Source organism: Zeus faber (genome assembly GCF_960531495.2).
Source record: "Zeus faber genome assembly, chromosome: 5".
In the NCBI taxonomy this organism is placed as follows: domain Eukaryota; kingdom Metazoa; phylum Chordata; class Actinopteri; order Zeiformes; family Zeidae; genus Zeus; species Zeus faber.
The window spans coordinates 14,423,049-14,442,978 of record NC_137192.1 but is presented as its reverse complement, the minus strand read 5'-3'; the positions used below and the strand labels follow the sequence as shown (position 1 = coordinate 14,442,978).

Here is a 19,930-nt window from a genome sequence, read left to right as displayed (position 1 = left end):
CTATCCAGAAAAAGTGGTTGCAGTCCAAGATTGGCCAACGTCGACTACTGTCAGCGAGCTGCGAAGTTTCCTGGGCCTGGCCCATTCTGCTGGGATGACACCTGCTATGCAGCCTTTACCCAACTACGGGGCGCCCTGATTGAGGCCCCTGTGCTGGCCTATCCTGATGCCCAGCAGCCCTTCATTGTGGACACTGATGCCAGTAACGTGGGGGTGGGTGCTGTCTTGTCCCAAGGAAAAGGTTTGTTGTTCAGCATGCTCAAATGAACAGCTCAAGTTCATTTGGACTCTAGCCCTAGTCCTGTGCCAATGCTGTAAAAAATTCTGGAGGCCAGTGCATGTTAATACTTGGACTAATGGCCATTGTGTAATCAGTGGTCTCACCAGGCCTGGTCGGCATGCAATATTCCACTATTAATTCATAATCCAACACATTAATCAAATAAGAGATGTGAACTACAGAGTAGTGATGACAAAGATCCCCATCAGACCCTGATTTGTGGAACAGATCCACATTTCTTGCTCTCTGAAGGCATCTTGTTTGGATCCATTGTCAGTAAGACAAATGCTTTGTGTGGGTGTGGGACGTAGTGTGCAATGGCCTAACGATAAACAGATGGTGGATAGCACAGGAAACGTGCTTGCATGAAAGGTCACTATGTGTTGGTTGGTATACATTCAGGAAATAGTGTCACTGTTTCATATTAAAAAGGGGCAGATTTACCTCACCAGCCATGAATGAGGTGGCGAGGGAGACACAGCATCTACTCTCCCCAACTCATCTCAAGTTCTTCAATTCGGCCCTTTCCAAATATGGTCTTTCTCATTGGAAGTAAAGGACACAGTTATTTGTTCTTCGGGAATGTCCCCAATGGCGGACTTAAGGTTTACTCCACCAGATGAGTCTCAACTCTGCACGCCTTCATTAGGTATCAGTCTGGTTATGTCGGATACAGTACATCTTCACATTGTATTATCAGCTCTCAGACCATGACCCATTTCGGTCTCTAGCACAGTTCATAGACCCTTTTCCCAGCTGAAGCCAATGACATGTATGCTGGTACACTACACATCAACACCTTGATAAAACAGACAAGTTATGTTACTAACTTCAGCATGTCATACATGTCAAAATGTCTGCTTTTGCTGTTTATCAACGCGCATTATTAATTTCCACTCTTTTGGGAATATATTATTAAAATTAATTATAATTCTGCACCATTTTGTACAATCATAAACTTTATTTGCTGTACTGAACTTGACCATTGCGTTGCCATGGCTACGTTCACGACGTTCGCTGAGCATCCTTCCTCTTGAAATGAATGGATCTGACTGATGACGGGGTGCTTTCCTGTATCATGCTGTTGGTGAAAAGGAGTAATTTGAGCATTATCTGGTCTTGAATTCACTATTTTAAAAATAATTTATTTAAAAAAAATAATTTACCACACCCATAATATCTCCAACGCCCACCCTGTGAAACCCCATGCGACTACAAATGTGGAAAAAATAGACTGAAGTCTAGAAACCGAAAGCTACAGATGAAATAATGTATTTAGCAGCTATGCTGAATTTTTGTAGCTTGAGTAAGAAATCCTGTTTAACAATCGGCACATTATATTTTATAATTAATTTTATTAATATCACACCATTGCATTGAATTTATTTATTTCAAAATAACTTGGTTGTGTGGAGGAATTGACTGGAGGAATACTGTTACAAAGCTAACTCACAGCTTTCTATTGGCTTTTTTTTAGAGGCAAAATGCAAGATTAGTTTTTATCGGGGTATAAGAACTAAAACCTTTTAAAGGTAAGATATTCCAGAGCCATGCAACACAGCCAGTAAAGAAAACAAGCCAAAAAAAGAAAAAGAGATGAAAACAAGATGTCACCAAAAATGTCCAGGCCAATAACTCTTGTTTACAACTTTTTGTTATTTTGAACCATTTCATCAACCAACCATTCACTAACAGATGACAGATGACAAGAAGCTTGTTGCGGTGGAGGGTGTTTGCCAAACAGCAACCACAAAGGAATGTGATTGGAGATCGGGTTCCCAGGCAGAAAGGTTCAACACTTCTGAGCAGAATTTCTTTGTTTATGGATCAATATTGTCCCTAATATGAGCCTCCGTACTTTAATAAGGACATTGAGGAAAACAGTGGAAAGGAAAAAACATTAAAAAAAAGTCAAGGTTTAGTTAATTGGCTACAGTTGCCCTCAGGATTTTGATATCGTCGACCGGTCGATCTTGAGTGTTGGTCTCCACCATCCCAATACGGTTCACTACTCCCATTCCTTGGCTCACTCTTCCAAAAATGCTGTGCTTTCCATTCAACCATGTAGTTGGCGCAAGAGTTAGGAAGAATTGGCTTCCATTAGTGTCTGGTCCTGCATTGGCCATCGCCAAAATGCCTGCACCTGGAGAGACAGAAAAAATAAATACATTTGATCATTTTAACGGTCACTATCAAGTGTTAATAGTGAAAGTGTGAACTTACTCCGGGCATATTTCACCAGATTTTCTATTTACATTTTACAAAGCACAAATTTCACATAAAGAGTCACTTTCACAAGTGTGGTTCACATAATGCTTAAATATCCCCTCAAGATCTACGTTGCTGCTTGAAAGTATGTGAACCCCTTGAGCAGTTTAGATGTTTCTGTTGTTATACCATGATTTCCTTATTTTATCATCACCAATTTTTATGTATGAAATGTCAGATATATGTTTATCAATTGCATGTACAGTGGGGCAAAAAAGTATTTAGTCAGCCACCAATTGTGCAAGTTCTCCCACTTAAAAAGATGAGAGAGGCCTGTTATTTTCATTATAGGTTCACTTCGACTATGAGAGACAAAATGAGAAAAAAAAAATCCAGAAAATCACATTGTCTGATTTTTAAAGAATTTATTTCCAAATTATGGTGGAAAATAAGTATTTGGTCAATAACAAAAGTTCATCTCAATACTTTGTTATATACCCTTTGTTTGCAATGACAAACAAAGGGACTTTCAACTCCCTCCAAAGATTTTCTATGGGGTTGAGATCTGGAGACTGGCTAGGCCACTCCAGGACCTTGAAATGCTTCTTACAAAGCCACTCCTTCGTTGCCCGGGCGGTGTGTTTGGGATCATTGTCATGCTGAAAGACCCAGCCACGTTTGATCTTCAATGCCCTTGCTGATGGAAGGAGGTTTTCACTCAAAATCTCACGATACATGGCCCCATTCATTCTTTCCTTTACACGGATCAGTCGTCCTGGTCCCTTTGCAGAAAAACAGCCCCAAAGCATGATGTTTCCACCCTCATGCTTCACAGTATGTATGGTGTTCTTTGGATGCAACTCAGCTTTCTTTCTCTTCCAAACACGACAAGTTGAGTTTTTACCTATTTTGGTTTCATCTGACCATATGACATTCTCCAAATCCTCTTCTGGATCATCCAAATGCTCTCTAGCAAACTTCAGACGGGACATGTACTGGCTTAAGCAGGGGGACACGTCTGGCACTGCAGGATTTGAGTCCCTGGCGGCGTAGTGTGTTACTGATGGTAGCCTTTGTTACTTTGGTCCCAGCTCTCTGCAGGTCATTCACTAGGTCCCCCCGTGTGGTTCTGGGATGTTTGCTCACCGTTCTTGTGATCATTTTGACCCCACGGGGTGAGATCTTGCGTGAAGCCCCAGATCGAGGGAGATTATCAGTGGTCTTGTATGTCTTCCATTTTCTAATAATTGCTCCCACAGTTGATTTCTTCACAACAAGCTGCTTACCTATTGCAGATTCAGTCTTCCCAGCCTGGTGCAGGTCTACAATTTTGTTTCTGGTGTCCTTTGACAGCTCTTTGGTCTTGGCCATAGTGGAGTTTGGAGTGTGACTGTTTGAGGTTGTGGACAGGTGTCTTTTATACTGACAACGAGTTCAAACAGGTGCCATTAATACAGGTAAGGAGTGGAGGACAGAGGAGCCTCTTAAAGAAAAAGTTACAGGTCTGTGAAAGCCCGAAATCTTGCTTGTTTGTAGGTGACCAAATACTTATTTTACCGAGGAATTTACCAATTAATTAATTAAAAATCTTACAATGTGATTTCCTGGATTCTTTCCCACCATTCTGTCTCTCAAAGTGTACCTATGATGAAAATTACAGGCTTCTCTCATCTTTTTAAGTGGGAGAACTTACACAATTGGTGGCTGACTGAATACTTTTTTGCACCACTGTACTTGTTTAGTGGGATTTGTTTCAGTAGCCCAAAAACGACATGAAACACGGAATTAGTGTATGTGCAAAAGTAAGTGAACCCCCAGCTGCATTGGTTAAGTCAAGCAAGTAACAGACTAAGGTCAAACACATTTGGGTGCTAAATGAATCATTTAAGCAGACCAATGAGATGAGACATCCTTGGGAAAGGATTTGGCCTGCACTAATTAAAAGAGAGAGGAAACCAACCAAACCACTGTGGTCCCATACAAATCAACAATGCCAAGAGGAAAGGAGATATCCGAGGACATGAAGAAGAGGGTAGTGACAGCCCATCAGTCTGGGGAGGGCTATAAGACCATCTCCAAAAGATTCCAGCTCCATCCATCCACTGTAAGACAAATAATTTACAAATGGAGGGCCTTCACCATGACAGCAACTCTGCCTAGAAGTGGACGCCCATCAAAACTATCACCCAGAAGCACTAGAAGAATAATAAATCAGGTAAAGGCCAACCCACACATCACCTCTAGAGAGTTGCAGACCTCTCTGGTAGCATCTGGGACAAATATGCATGCGTCTACAATTAGACGAAAATTTCATAGCCATGACATTCATGGGAGGGTTGCTAGAAGCAAGCCTCTGCTCTCAAAAGAGAACAAAGCTGCCCGTTTCAACTTTGCCGGAGAGCACTTGGACAAACCAGAGGTCTTCTGGAAGTCCATTCTCTGGACAGACGAGTCCAAAATGGAATTATTTGGTCACAATCAAAACCCCCGTGTTTGGAGAAAAGCCAACACTGCATATGAAGAAAAGAACCTCCTCCCAACAGTGAAGCATGGGGGTGGAAATGTGAAGGTCTGGGGCTGCTTTTCTGCTTCTGGACCTGGACGACTCCATATTATCCAAGGAACCTTGTATTCTCAGGCGTATCAACAAACTCTTGACCAGAATCTCCTGCCATCAGTCAGGGAGTTGAAGCTGGGACGAAAATGGATTATGCAACAAGACAATGACCCAAAGCATTCCAGCAAAACTACAAAGGAATGGCTTTAGAGAAAGAGGATTCGTACTCTGGATTGGCCTGGTCAAAGTCCGGACCTTAATCCAACCGAAATGTTGTGGCAAGACCTGAAGAAGTTGGTGCATACCAGATGTCCCTCCAACCTCTCTCAACTGGCTGGGTTCTGCAAGGAGGAGTGGGCAAAAATCCCCATAAGCAGATGCGAGAGACTGGTTAGTGGTTACAGAAGATGTTTGGTTGAAGTAATGGCTGCGAAAGGAGGAGCCACAAGCTACTAATAAAAGGGTTCACATACTTTTGCCCATGTTAAATTTTCAGTTTTTGTGAAATAAACCACCTTTGTTGAATGAAATAATGAAAATATATCTACTTTTGTGTGTGTGTGTGTCCATTGTTTTTTGCAAGATGTGCTTTACAAATTGGGATTTGGATGTATGTTTAATAAGATTATTTAAATGTTTTTCACAAAGACAGTGACCATGTCTGGGGGGGTTCACAAACTTTCAAGCAGCACTGTATATTAAACGGTTACAAATATTCCATATTAAATAAGTTGTTTGTGTGTTTTTCCCGAAAGTAAGTACTGTGGATCCTCTCCCTTCTCAGTGGCGGAAGACGAAAACAGCAAACCGGTGCTCTAACAGAACTAGAAAAAAAATTCTGCAGATAAAAAAATAAAATAAAATAAAAATCCATAAAGTCATGGTTAAAGTTATGCGTACTAGAGGAGTTAACCATAAGAAAACACATTTTTGGGTGGGGGTGTGTTAATAGGGGTTAATTTAAAATAACGCCTGTCGAAATTTACAGACTGGGCAGACCAACACTTTATTTTAGCTCCACAGGATACTTTCAGCTTCTATTATGAATGTAGGTCTCAAATAAAATATTCCTATTTCAGTGTCAACCCTTTCCCTCTAAAGGATTTCACAGAAAAAAATATACACCGATTTGACATGATTGCAGGTAAGGTATAGAGTCGATAGTACTTCATAGCACTGGGTCCTAAATGATACTAGCACATTTGAATAAATCGAGAAGGATAAGTTGAACGGGTGCATGCGGTGTGTTAAAAATATCATTTTGAACTTCATTGATGGATAAAAAGGGCTCCCCGTTCCCAATAAGGACATTAATAATTTTTTTATTGAAGGCTACAGTTCGACTCTTCAACTTTTGAAAAGGCGTGACTGTCTCAATATTCCAGCTATGTACTGAAATTTGGTCTGTGCCAGTCTAGCACAGGTCACTCGGGGGTGTTTGGGTGGGTGTCACATCTACTGTACCTTGGAGTGTGCACCAAGAGCGTTGCGTCTTGGCCAAACCAGAAGCAACATGTCACCTTAGAGAAAGTGTCAAGTGTCATTTTGTCAATTCGTCAATTCACAACGGGTCCGTCTCCATTCGGACTACGACGTGCTAACGAAAGCAGCGCTCTCCTGACTTTCTATGACTGAAACAATTACAAATTGTAAAAATACAAAATGCAAGTTGCGGAATGTATCAACCTTTAATGGGTTAAAGTGAATCTTTGCTTTAGTTTTGAACCCTTTGCTTGTCGTTTCTTTCGAATTTCGAGTGTTTATTTATGAACATAGTTGGATTAGTTCATGAGATTAGCGTTCGGAGCTTGACGGGCACCAGGACCCCTGAGACTATCTGAGCTGCCCGGTCAGGAGCCTGACAGAAATAACGCAAATAAAACCTGAGTCGCGCTTTCGTGCCACTGATGCTTCTGCTTGGTGTGACCTTCCATATTGATTAACATGGCAGTGTATCCGAAGCGCATTCCCGACAACGTGTCGCTTCTGGTGTGGCCCAGGGGTTAGTGACATAGGCTCCCTCCTCTTCAGGCTGTTTGTCTCACCATATAACCCTTTTAAATATTCATTTGCAATGATTTGGAAGGCACAACATCCTAAGACACAAATTATTCCGTAACCTATGATGTAAAAACGTTGATGAATAAATGATTATAACTGTATACCAAAGCAATAAGAAGCCAAAAAGTTCTCTGCTCCCTCTGACAAATTTGTAAATTGCTCCAGAGAAATGCCACATTTACAACGTGCTTTACTGTGATTACCTGTAAATTTCAGCTCAGGATGCAGTTCATCTTCAAACTGTTTACCAAATATAGACGCGCCACCACGACCTGCAAGAAAAAACACCCAAAAGAGTAGTAAATTGAGAGGAAACACCCTGTAGGACAAGAAGCAGCAAAGGTTTAACGCAGCTTGAAAACATGTCTGCTTTATTTTATTATTAGTAAATTAAAATAATCTTATTTTTTTTGTTCTTCGCCATTCACAAACTCTTGTAATCATTGCTTATTTTCAAGAATTTAATGGTTTATATTGAATTCAATTTTTAGATATCACTGTTGAAGGAAACCTTTAACTTTTTTGTTTTAAATTTGGATTCCAGAGTGTTTATTTAATTGTTTCATATTTTATTCTCTAATTATTGTAGACATGTTTTACAGGATGAAGGGCTCTCTGTTTTGATCATTGAAATTAGACCAGAGCACCCTCTAGTGATTTGAAATGATACAACACAGGGGAGCCGCTCAGATGAAAAGAGTACGCATTGAGAAGAGTATTAGGGCCATGCAAAAAGAAAAAAAAAATTTCCCTGTGCTTCGAGAAAGAGGTCAAAGGCTAAAGTCAAAATTCAATTTTGAGAATAAGGTCGCAATTTCAGAGATTAAAGTCAAACTACATTGTGAGAATACAGCCATGACGGGTTTGACCATCTTGACGTTCAGCCCGACGCCTCCGTCTCTCCAAAGGTGCCAAAGGACCCAGGCCAAAGGTGCCAAAGGACCCAGGCATGAGCGTGGAGCAGTTTCTGGAGGCCGTCGCCCGGGAGGTCGGCCCCCAGAACCTGTCCTTCACCTCCCGCACGAGTGGGGTGGCGGTGGTGTTCATCAGGAGTGCTACGTGGCCTGACTGGTGGAGAGCAGCCTCTCGTTGGACAGCCTGTGTGTTTAGGTGTTGCCGACGGCACTGCCCTCCACCAGGGTGGCGATATCAGGGGTTCCCACATTCATTTCTAAAATTGTCAGCCCCTTTAAGACCATCCCGCTCGGGTGCAAACATGAGGAACTGAGACGTGTGCAGTCTTAACGGAGAGAGGTGCTCATGCTGCTCAGCTCCCCAGAGCAGGACCTGGAATTGTTTTGAGTGCGGGGACCTAGGTCATATGAAGCCCAGGTGCGCACCGTACCGGACAGGGGCTCTCTCCCCTGTCCAGGCGCATCCAAGAGCAGGGTCTCCACCTCTGCTGTTGTGGCTTGGAGCTGGGCGGGGAAGGTGGGGACTCCCCCCACTCCGGGCACATCCCTGGACCTGTCCCGGTGTAAGCACTGACTTTATTCTTGAAATTTCGACTTTAAACTCGGAATTACAACATTAAACTTGGAATTACGAGTTTATTACATACACGGGGGTATTTTATATTTCTTTTTGAGTGCCATAATAATCTTCCATATGTAGTCACTTTAAACTAGTAAAAAAAAAAAATAACATTTGAAAGTCTGCGTGAGACCAAAGTGTATACAGCCGAAATAAATAAGAGAACTTTTTTTTGTGGTATGCAAAAAAAATTACTGTATGACAAATTCCTTTATTATTAATAATTTTCACATCACAATACTCAGTAAAATAACTGAGAAATGTTAAAATATTGTGACACGTTTCTATACCATGACACATCTACATCAGATATGTTAAGCAACCAAATTCTGGGTGAACTTACCAGTTCCTGTAGGATCTCCACCTTGCACCATGAAGTCTTTGATTATTCTGTGGAACTTAATATTGTTGTAGTAGCCTCTTCTGGCCAACTCAGCAAAATTCTTGCAGGTCTTGGGAGCATGGTTCCAATAAAGTTCCAGTACAATTGTTCCCATGCTGTAAATATTAACATAAATGAAACTCTGTGGATTGAAAGCCACTTACTAACCAGTTACACTGACATTTTAAGAAAACATCTAACCAAATTCAAGACAGATTTTTGCACGTAATCTCTTTGTGGAAGAAAATATCACATTTCTCATGATTCTTACTATGTACTGGGCGAGCATTGTGTTTTGACATATTACAGGCCCTGTACTAGTGTGTTATTGTTATTTTATTATTATTATTATTATTATTATTATTATTATAATTTCTTCAGAGAAGTACAGATCGGCGGGAGTGAAATGTTGCAGGTGGGTATTGCCTTAGGAACGAGAATAAATCCAACCATTTATTTTACAACCTTTACTTTTTTTCCCCACCGAACTTCATAGCAAAACAAATCTGCATAGTTAAACTAAAAACAGATAAAATCGTTATGTTCAAGTGACGATGTCACGGATTCAAATATAAGAGAGTGACATTTAAAAAAAATAAATAATAATAATTGTTAATTAAAAAACAAAAGACATTTTAAGAACCTGCAGACACCCTGGCCCAGTTTCAACGGTAAAGAAACGCTGAGTTGCCTCAGTTCATTGCGTTGTTAGCGACTTGCGGAGCCGACTGCATTGGTTTATCTCGGCGAAGCTTACGTTGTCTCCAGAGATACTGTGGGCGGGCGCCATGCGTCTAGGGGAACTCCGGCCATAACGCTATCGAGAAATTAAGTTCGCTTCGCTTTGCGTTAAAGTGTTTCCCCAAAAGCTGCGCTACAACGCTCCCTTAGCGCGTGTATTTCGAAAGCTGCAGCCCGGGTTTCCATTACTTCCGGGTTGGCTGGGTGCAACAGGACGCTGGTGTGACTGCCACCTACAGGTTAAAGGTCATACTACGTCAACACAAACAGGCCCGAAATGTCGATTGGAAATAATCAGAACCCTGAGAAACCTCATAGGCGGGTTTGGAAAGGGGGGGGGGGGGGGGTTATATGATTTCATTAATTAGGAAAAGTATTTGAAAATGATGCCTCTCTATTGTTTGACTATGAATTACCTATCCTATATCCATCCCTGCTTTATCTGTCTATATATAGACATTTTTGGAGGATCACCTCCATTAAATTGCATAGAGAAATAGCTGAAATGTAGTAAATGTACAAAAATGGAGAAAGGAAGGGAGTAAAAGAAGGGTGGAGGTTTCACATATGCAGCGGTGTGGTCTTCGTGATTTTGGAGGCCCCAGGCAAAGACCAATCTGAGGCCGTTCTCCCTCTTGCTTAACGCAAGCATAGCAAGTGAACAAAAACGGTCTGGAGGCAACTCTTTTCCGTTAACAGAGGCACAGGACTAAAATATGGACCCAAATGAGAATTCTAACTGTTCTAACTGAAGAACTTCAAATGAACTCCGGTCACTTAGAATTAGACAATATAGCAAGAAAAAGATTATTAGTATATAGTCTTTAATTCTTTCAATAAAAAAAGCATAGAACATGCTTTTTGATAATGCATTTGAATCAGAATCAGAATCGTCTTTATTGCCAAGTACACATACACGTACAAGGAATTTGTCTTGGTGTTCGGTGCTACATGAAACATAAATGTAAAACAATGAGTAAAATATATAATAAAATGTAAAATAGGGCTGTTTTTTTTAAATAAAGCTGTACAGTTTGTGCAGGAATGTGCAAATGTTCAATCTAAAGTGTAACAGTATGTGCAATGTTCATGGATAATAGTCCAGAAGAATGAGGAATGTGCGTTAATGTAACGCATTGATATACCCATTCAATTTAATCCATCCACTCCACATCCAACCCACATCCACTATTCTCTTGAGGTAATAGTCCACAACTTTGTGTGTGTGCGTGTAGTGGCCCTGGGTTCCGTTTGAACATGGGGGGAGGGGTACATTAGGTGTGGGTCTGGGGGTTCTCCCCCAGGGAATTTTGAGCGTCAAACACTTAATTTCCTGCATTTTTGTGAGTTTTTATGCACCAAGTGCCTTTTCCGCATAAATTTATGGCGGAAATGTCTTTATTTATGTAAAGGAAAACAAAAGGCACTGGGTGAGAATTCAAAATATAATGGAATATGATGCAGTAAGGCTCTCAGGCATTCTGTATTGCTTTTAAATATTTATTCTCCTGTAGATACATTGTTATTTGATAGTATCCCTGCTGAGTCAGCACATACTGTACAGGCATGATTTACTCTTCTTCCCCTTTTGTTTGGGGAAGTGACCTGTGCATGTGGCACCTATTCACGTCAACGATACATTCATTCATTTTAATTAATTCATAAACCCCTCTTGCCATGTACGTCATTGCTGCTGCAACACTGGAATTTCCCTTTGGGGATTAACAAAGTATCATTATCTTATCTTATGTGTTTCAGAAAGATTTCTGCTCGCGTTCCAAGCTTTCTGCACATTCAAAGCATATCACACATATCTGTGTTTTGGGATGGTTTTCAGGAATCACGTACATCTCAACTATGTTATGGAAGCTGACCGAAAACAAGAAGGCCGACAACACATTTTGGCCACAACCGATTATAACATTGACCAAATATATTAGAGGATGACGCCTTGTTAAAGCCTCTAAATATGTATGGAAAACATCCGAACCATAATCATATTTTGGGAGCGAAAGAAGACGCCGTGCTACAGAAAAAGGCATTATTGTGTAAAACGTTAAAACGTTTTCCCCGGAAAAAGAAGAGGTTGCCTCCGGGACACACCCACGGGCGTGCGTGTCGGGACTCGCCCCATCAACTCAGGCCTTGCAGCCCGGCGCGCACTCCCAAGCGGGTCCGGGGACCCACATCTCAGTGCGCAGGCGCGGAAAATCCTGGCGGAGCGCTCGCCCGGTGCTGGTGGCGGAAACGGAAACGATGTCGGCAAGTGAGACGCCAAAAAAAAAGCCGCAAAAAGACAGATGCGATGACGGAACTGTGCCATCTTGGAGGCTCTTATACAGACACACTTGCCCCCGGGTGTGTATTGTGTTGTGAGTGTGTGGAAAACTTTCGGAAATATAGGCTATAGAGGCTGCCTATGATTGAAACGCGTGTAAATAGCCCCGCCCTCCGGGAGCAACGTCGCCTATTTGTTACGTCACAACTACCCCCCCACCCCACAGAGCTGAGCATCTATTTTTTTTCCGGCAATAACTCAAACCTGACTATCAAATGTCGAGGTGTGCTGGTTTCGTGGGATTAGCGCTTACACGTTTTATTTATGCATCGAATATCCTCTTGTTTCTGATAGCGCCGAAACGTTCACGCCGATCAAACCACTTCCGGAGTCAGTGTCAGTGACGTCACAGTGACGTGGCCGTAATTCGACGCTAGCCCTCGCACCCAGCGCCAAAGCCGAACGCGGGTCAAGCGTTGCCGTCGAGCGTCCCACCCTGACCCCCGAGCCCGCCGCGTTTTCTGCTCCATCAGGTTAGTCCCTGCACCCCCCCCCTCCTTGTACGCGTGCTTTTATCATCTTTGCTTTTAAAAATGGATCGCACGCTGCAGGTCCATGGCTGCTCCTCACAAGACGCACTGATGTTTAATACATCGCCACAGCAAATGATCTAATATTATCAGTTATCATAGAATTATAAAAATATTATTCGGTTATTTACTTTAGCTTTTCCGTCAGTTGTGACACTTCGCTCGCCATGACACCTGCGCCCAGCCCTTTTTTTTTTTTTTTTACTTCATTGAAAGTGCGAATATCGTGAAACAAAATGAAGCGAAGTGTTGGCGGAGTAAAAGTCTCTGAAGCAAAAAACACTGAAGTAGAGATGATTGAAAAAGGCACTTAATTACAATATTGGCTTCAACAGTGGTTGAAGACAACGTGTGTAGGCCCAAATACTACCCACGTGTCTGCTGTCAAGTCTGGTTTAGTTTATTCCTTATGGGGGGAAAACCCCCCATTTATAATAAACCACAGAGAATAAAACCATTTGAAAACTGCAGCAGTTCATAAGTAAAATTTGATAATAACAACTTCATGAAAAACCCGACTACAAATTGTTGAGTTGTATGAAATCCCATGTGCGGTACACGGTCCTACTGTTATGGATTTGTTCCATCTTAAAACCTTTTATTTTGATCGCTGATCTTGTTTGTGCTCGAGCGTCAGTTTGACAAAAAGAGGAGGCACCTTTTTGAAAGTTGTTTGAACGTTCTACAATTTTTTTGGTCCCTCAAAGTCACTTTGATTCAACTATATATATATATATATATATATATATATATATGTATGTATGTATGTATGTATGTATGTATGTATATATATATATATATATATATATATATATATATATATATATATATATATATATATATACGTGTGTATGTGTATGGAAATGTCTTGGCTTTGAATACTGTTTCTTGTACAGTGGTACCTCAACTTACAACTAATTGGTTCTGTAAGAACAGTCGTATGTTAAAACAGTCGTATGTCGGAGCAATTTTTCCCCATATGAATTATGAAATCATCAAGGGTGAAAATAAACAAAATACACAGCACAAACACAGTAAATATGAAAAAAATATCGATAAGCCACAAACTACAAATTTCCACGGTAGTGTCTCAGAGCAGACGGTCGCAAGTCAATACAAATTTTCGCGACTATCTCTACTTGTATCTTGGATTAGTCATAAGTAGATGCAGTCGTAAGTCGAGGTACCACTGTACCGTCAAACAAACGACATCCAGTTGGCTTCCTCTCACTAGAGAGAGTGACCTTTAATGTAACAGTGCTGCGTACTACAAACTGCTGCATCCAACCTGCGTGGGATTAATCAGATGAGGAAGAGGCCTGATCCAATTAGGTTGCTAGGTAATACAACGCTGTTACGCTTACAGCCCAGACGCGGCACGGCTCTATCAGGATCCTCCACTGACTAAACCAAAACAAGAAACAAGTATTAAGAGGTAGACCCGCCACCATTTACACTATCAGAGATTCAAGATTACATGGGAATCATGGCCTAAATCGGATGCATCCACGCTTTGCTTTGTTTGGCTTTGCTTTGCTTTGTTGACGGTCTCTTTTGATCATAGTGTCAAGGTCATTTGTCTTCCGTCTCTAATTTTAAGGTCCTACACCATGTCCATTCTTAAAATCCTTGCCCGGGAGATCTTTGATTCCCGCGGAAACCCAACTGTGGAGGTGGACCTTCACACTGAAAAAGGTAAAGTAATAACTTTGCAGGAATTATGCAATGTGGTATTCTGTCACTGGTCAAACACTGTATCTTATTACTGCATTGACACATACTGTACATTGACGTCCCTTTATGATTTAAATAACACAATCTGCCATATATAGTGTCTTTATCATTTTATAATGTCCACATATATTTTTTATAAATAATAGGTACTTTTATCTTTATCACTTATTAACATTATCATCACTGTCATTATGGTTTTTGTCATTGGACAAATTTGATGGAAATAATGCTTCCTTTTCTAGGCCTGTTTCGGGCAGCTGTACCAAGTGGTGCTTCTACTGGTATTTATGAAGCCTTGGAGCTTAGGGATAAAGACCCGTCACGTTACCTTGGGAAAGGTTTGTACATCAGTTATTTTATTTTTAAGATAACGAGAGAATTTGTTTAATGTTTGATGTCCATCGTTATTATTGATCGAGCCACATCACCACCGCTTTGTCAAATTGAATTGTTACCATGTTTTTGAAGGGAAGCCGTTTTTATTTCCTCTTCTTTGCCATTATTATGCTTCACTCGCCCCCTCTTCCTCTTCGCCAGATCTAAAAGTGTCATGAGTAAGTTAGTGAGTTCATATTGTTTGCCCTGCTTGATAACAGGAATTACGTTTTCTTCGAGGACATATCAGAATTTGTTAATCAATCATAATCAAAATGTGATTTAAAATGTGTGACAATTAACAGGATGTGCAGTGTGATATTAACTGGAATTAACATTGGCGATTGATATGAAATAATAATACATTCACATGTGAATGCAGTGCTTTATGTTTTTATGCCTGGTCAAGAAATTGAATTGCTTGCGTTTGTGGTGACCCTGGGCAGCTCTATTACAGTTATCTCAGAAATCACCACATTATTGCCTGTTTTACATTTTGCATGATTTTCAAAAATGTGCACCTTCATTTGTTTCTCCAGCTTACCTATTTTTTTGTTTTATGAAGTGAACGTGCTCACTTTTTTCCCCCCACAGGAGTATCAAAAGCTGTGGAAAATATCAATTCAGCACTTGCACCTGCCCTTGTCGGAAAAGTAAGTTAATAATTCTTGACGTTACGTCCTCGCGGCTCTTAATAGTTTGCACTAGATTTTCTTTGACGTTGATTGACGGTTTATCTTCAGCTGGTTGCCACCAAAATAACCAACATTCCACTCTTCTTGTCAGGATGTATCTGTGATTGAACAACAGGCCATTGACAGGATTATGATTGAAATGGATGGAACGGACAACAAATGTAAGTTAAGAGGATCATACATACATACATATGTGTCTTTCTATGCTGGAGAATAATTGCAGTTATTATGTTGTTTTCTTTGCACGGATATATATATCTCTTTCTTTGTGGATTAATCATTTCTTGAACTATACAAGAGTAACAAATATAACCAGTATCACACATATTGGATAGAACAGCCTTATTGATTATTAAATAAGTTATTATAATGTCCTTTAAAGCCCACTTGTAGCCAATTTCACATCTTTATTACCCCTCAAATTTTTATCCAAATGGAAAGTAGATGTCTGGTTATTACTTGAACTTTTTGCATCAAGAACACCATGAAAACTATGGTAACCATGCTAAACAAAGACAATTCTCACTACTAACTACCATGGAGAGTGAATGTGGGGACCACTCAGTTTCACTGTGGAGTAATTATTGTATATAGATAAATTAGTCACTCAAACACACTTCACCCAAAAGGCTGTTGTCTCTCAGTTGCAAAGAGTGGCTGTGCTAGTTTGGATATTGGATCACATTTCACTTTTTCCCAAGCAAAGAGTTTGAAATTTTGAACTTCTGGTGCTGAAATCAATAATTTCTCCCATAGTATCCTGATGACTATATGTAATTGAAAGACTTGTAAATTTAGCCGTGTATTTACTTTTTTAAACTTTCTTCATAACAGCCAAATTTGGTGCAAACGCGATCCTGGGGGTGTCTCTTGCTGTGTGCAAAGCTGGTGCAGCAGAGAAAGGAGTTCCCCTGTACCGTCACATCGCTGACCTTGCAGAAAACCCAGAGGTCATCTTGCCTGTGCCGGTGAGAGTATAACACACAGTACATAACACTAAACAGATAAAATGTATTTCTGCATTTCTTTTAAATAGTCATTTCCAATGTGCTTGTCTCGTACTTATGGTTCTTGTTTTCCTCTTTCCGTCCCAGGCCTTTAATGTGATCAATGGGGGATCACATGCAGGGAACAAACTTGCCATGCAGGAGTTCATGATCCTTCCTGTCGGTGCAAGCACCTTCAGGGAGGCCATGCGCATCGGAGCCGAGGTCTATCACAACCTCAAAAACGTCATCAAGAAAAAGTATGGCCAGGACGCCACCAATGTGGGCGATGAAGGCGGCTTTGCTCCAAACATCCTGGAAAATCAGGAAGGTAAGGAATTACTGGTGATTTTGGAGGTTTTCTCTACATTTTTAAACTCTTTCTGCCGTATTGCCAAATAAAATCGTCACTCCTCAATTTCAAGTGTAATACACAATTAGTTGCTGTAATCCGACATTCAGCACAAATGTAAAGCACTCAGTTCCAACAATAAAGAAAAGTTAAAAAGGAAAACTCAGTTTTGTTTTGTTTTAACCTACACCATATTTTGATGTGTGACAGTCGGCTGAAGCTATTCTCTCAATACTGGATCAATTTAAGATATTCTGATGCAGATCTCCCACGTTGATTACCAATGATCTTGAAAATGAGGTTTAGCTGGAAAAATACCAGAGATTTAATTTGAACGTACCTTCATTCACAACAACAAAATATTTGGGTTTTTACCCCTCTTTTTACCATTCCCAATTTGTGGTGTTGTTTATTTTTTTGCCCTGAAGCTCTTGAGCTGATTAAGGAAGCCATCAGCAAAGCAGGATACACGGATGAGGTCGTCATCGGGATGGATGTGGCCGCCTCCGAATTTTTCAAGGATGGAAAGTATGATCTGGACTTTAAGTCCCCGGACGACCCAGACCGTTACATCACGCCCGATGAATTGGCTGACCTCTACAAGAGCTTTGTCAAGGATTATCCAGGTAACTTACTGACATGACTTTTCTACCCCTTATTTCATGTACAAGAGTTTGGCGACCGACACGAAACGGTCAAACCAAGGGCAGCACCAAAAATTGCTCTAGTATCAGATCCCTCTCTTTTTTCCCGCGCATAACGGGTGGAGAACGTAGGTCTCAGTTTCACTGAGTGACGTCTTCTAAGGTCACCCGGAACCGGGGGAGGCAGAGCTTCGGGTGGCGAGTCAGTCGCATCCTAATGTAATTGTGGAAGAAAAATGTTAAAATGGGATTTCTAACTCCAGATTCAGTGCCATGTTCAGAGTTGTTTGTGAGCTAAATATTTGAACTATAGTGTAACTGAAAACTGAAGACTTTTTGTAGTTTAAACATTGAGATTGGACACAATATTTTCCAGGCTGGGAAGCTGCAGGTGTCGCCTAATTTATTTTAACTAGTGACTGTCTGAACAACTAACACTGTGTGGGTCTAAAATTAAAGACCTCAAAATCCCAGCATATGAAATGGTCATTTCTGCTCCTGTTCCAAGCCCCTGCGTTTTAAACATACACGTAGTACCTGATCCACAGTGGTGTCCATCGAGGACCCATTTGACCAGGACGACTGGGAGGCCTGGACCAACTTTACAGGAAGCACTGAGATCCAGGTGGTTGGTGATGACCTCACAGTGACCAATCCCAAACGCATTGAGAAGGCTGTGGATGAGAAGGCCTGCAACTGCCTCCTGCTGAAAGTCAATCAGATCGGCACTGTGACCGAGTCTATCGAAGCGTGAGTCACTATCTTGAAGTGAACACCTTCATGTACATGAATAAATCACTTCAGGATTATCTAATTCTTGAAATATTATATGTCCGGTGTTTTAGAATTTAAAAAATCTGATTGTGGGTTTTTGTAGATGTAAAATGGCCCAGTCCAGCGGCTGGGGGGTGATGGTCAGCCATCGGTCGGGAGAGACAGAGGACACCTTCATTGCTGATTTGGTGGTTGGCTTATGCACTGGACAGGTGAATTCAATCATTCGATGTGAACCATCTTGAGTATATTTTTTGTGAAATTTCTGAAAAGGAAATAGAATGCATGCAGAATATAGACATAGTCATACTGACTTTTGATTCCTATAGATCAAGACTGGTGCACCCTGTCGCTCTGAGCGGTTGGCCAAGTACAACCAAATTCTTAGGTAAGCCTCAGATTGTCACTTTGCCTCAATTAAGTTTTATTTATCTTGTACTACAATATCAAATATCTACTATTATTTATCTAGTATTATCTACTACTACTAATAATAATAATAATAACCCCAACCCTAACCCCAACTTGAGAATTTAGGTGGGAAATTCTTATGGTACACGGTATCCTTATGATGTCATATTGTGTTAAATTATATTATATAGGGCTGTAGTGTGATGAGGTGGATATTACTGCAGAGGAAGGGGTTAGATTACTGAGATCAAAGTGTATTTACTTGGAAAGCCTCTCCAGCCCAATTGACAACATACCTCATTGCTCTTAAGAGTGAGATAGCTCTACAATGTCCCCGCATTTTAAAACTGGGACGTGCCTCATCTGGGCGGCTTTTACACATTGCAAGATTCCTAAACGTCTTATTAGATTATTCTAATTTGAATGTTTTTTATTGTGATCTAGTGGGTGTTCTGTTAGTTGATAAATGTTTAGACTTATCAAATACTGTTGCACCAGTTTTGCTCATTTTTTAACAATTGTATGGTTATTATACTCAAGTTTAATGTTTTACATTGCAACTAACAATGTTTTCTTTCTATAGAATTGAAGAGGAGTTGGGAGACAAGGCTCGCTTTGCTGGAAAAAACTTCAGAAACCCTTTGACAAATTAGTGAAATTGACAAACATCACACTGGATAGAGATGGAAGCTTAAAGAATGCAAGAATATACTGTAAAACGATTCCCATGAAATAATGTTGAGAACAACAAGCTTCTAGCGTACATATTAAGTTAAACTTTGAACAAGGTTAAATTCATGATTGTAACTCTAAATAAATGTTAGCGACAGATTGTGTGTGATTTGTCCCATTTTGTGTTCCTGTGCATTATTGTTTGAGGTGGTCAGCAGCAGCTTTCTGTACGGCAACGAGACAGGTACTGGGGCGCGGATGGAGATGCCGTGTTGACGTGCGTAGTAAAACCCCGACTGTGTCGTAAATACGCTTACCATCGAAATCAGTGATTCCCAATGTCTTTCATATCAAGAACCGTCAATGGGCATAAGTGCCCCATTCCATAGGATTTTTATTCCAAAACTCATTTCAAACTTCCACGCTGCTCAATAATCAGTTGATCGGTAAACAAATTGACAAAGCGGTAAACAATCAGTGAATCACTTAAGAAATATGCAAATCGATGGATGAATTCATCAACAATTTGCTGATTAAACAAAACAACGAATGAATCAAAGTAAACTAATTGGGGGAGTAATTGACGAATAAAAAGTGATGGTGGTGGGACCATTATCCAGCCCCCTGCAGAGCGTGCGCGTGCGCGAGACGGTCTTC

At 40.7% G+C, this 19,930-nt stretch overlaps 2 protein-coding genes across 3 annotated transcripts; one reads left to right on the top strand and one right to left on the bottom strand.

Annotated features, from left to right (window-relative positions):
* Positions 1–2,079: 2,079 nt before the first annotated feature.
* Positions 2,080–9,926, bottom strand: ppil1 (peptidylprolyl isomerase (cyclophilin)-like 1). Its single transcript, XM_080000084.1, has 4 exons — positions 9,779–9,926; positions 8,983–9,137; positions 7,310–7,378; positions 2,080–2,423 (listed from the first exon to the last, which is right to left on the bottom strand). The coding sequence occupies exons 1-4, from the start codon at positions 9,832–9,834 to the stop codon at positions 2,203–2,205; spliced, it is 501 nt and encodes a 166-aa protein (XP_079856210.1). The 5' UTR covers positions 9,835–9,926; the 3' UTR covers positions 2,080–2,202.
* A 2,541-nt stretch (positions 9,927–12,467) lies between these two features.
* On the top strand, positions 12,468–19,423 carry eno1b (enolase 1b, (alpha)). Of its 2 annotated transcripts, none has more exons than XM_080001354.1 (12): positions 12,468–12,573; positions 14,231–14,325; positions 14,607–14,702; positions 15,334–15,392; positions 15,526–15,595; positions 16,269–16,402; positions 16,529–16,751; positions 17,201–17,398; positions 17,965–18,166; positions 18,294–18,402; positions 18,520–18,578; positions 19,185–19,423. In XM_080001354.1, the coding sequence occupies exons 2-12, from the start codon at positions 14,241–14,243 to the stop codon at positions 19,252–19,254; spliced, it is 1,305 nt and encodes a 434-aa protein (XP_079857480.1). In that variant the 5' UTR covers positions 12,468–12,573; positions 14,231–14,240; the 3' UTR covers positions 19,255–19,423. The 2 variants fall into 2 exon arrangements, with proteins under 2 accessions (XP_079857480.1, XP_079857481.1); XM_080001355.1 differs by lacking the exon at positions 12,468–12,573 and adding an exon at positions 14,048–14,065.
* Positions 19,424–19,930: the final 507 nt, after the last annotated feature.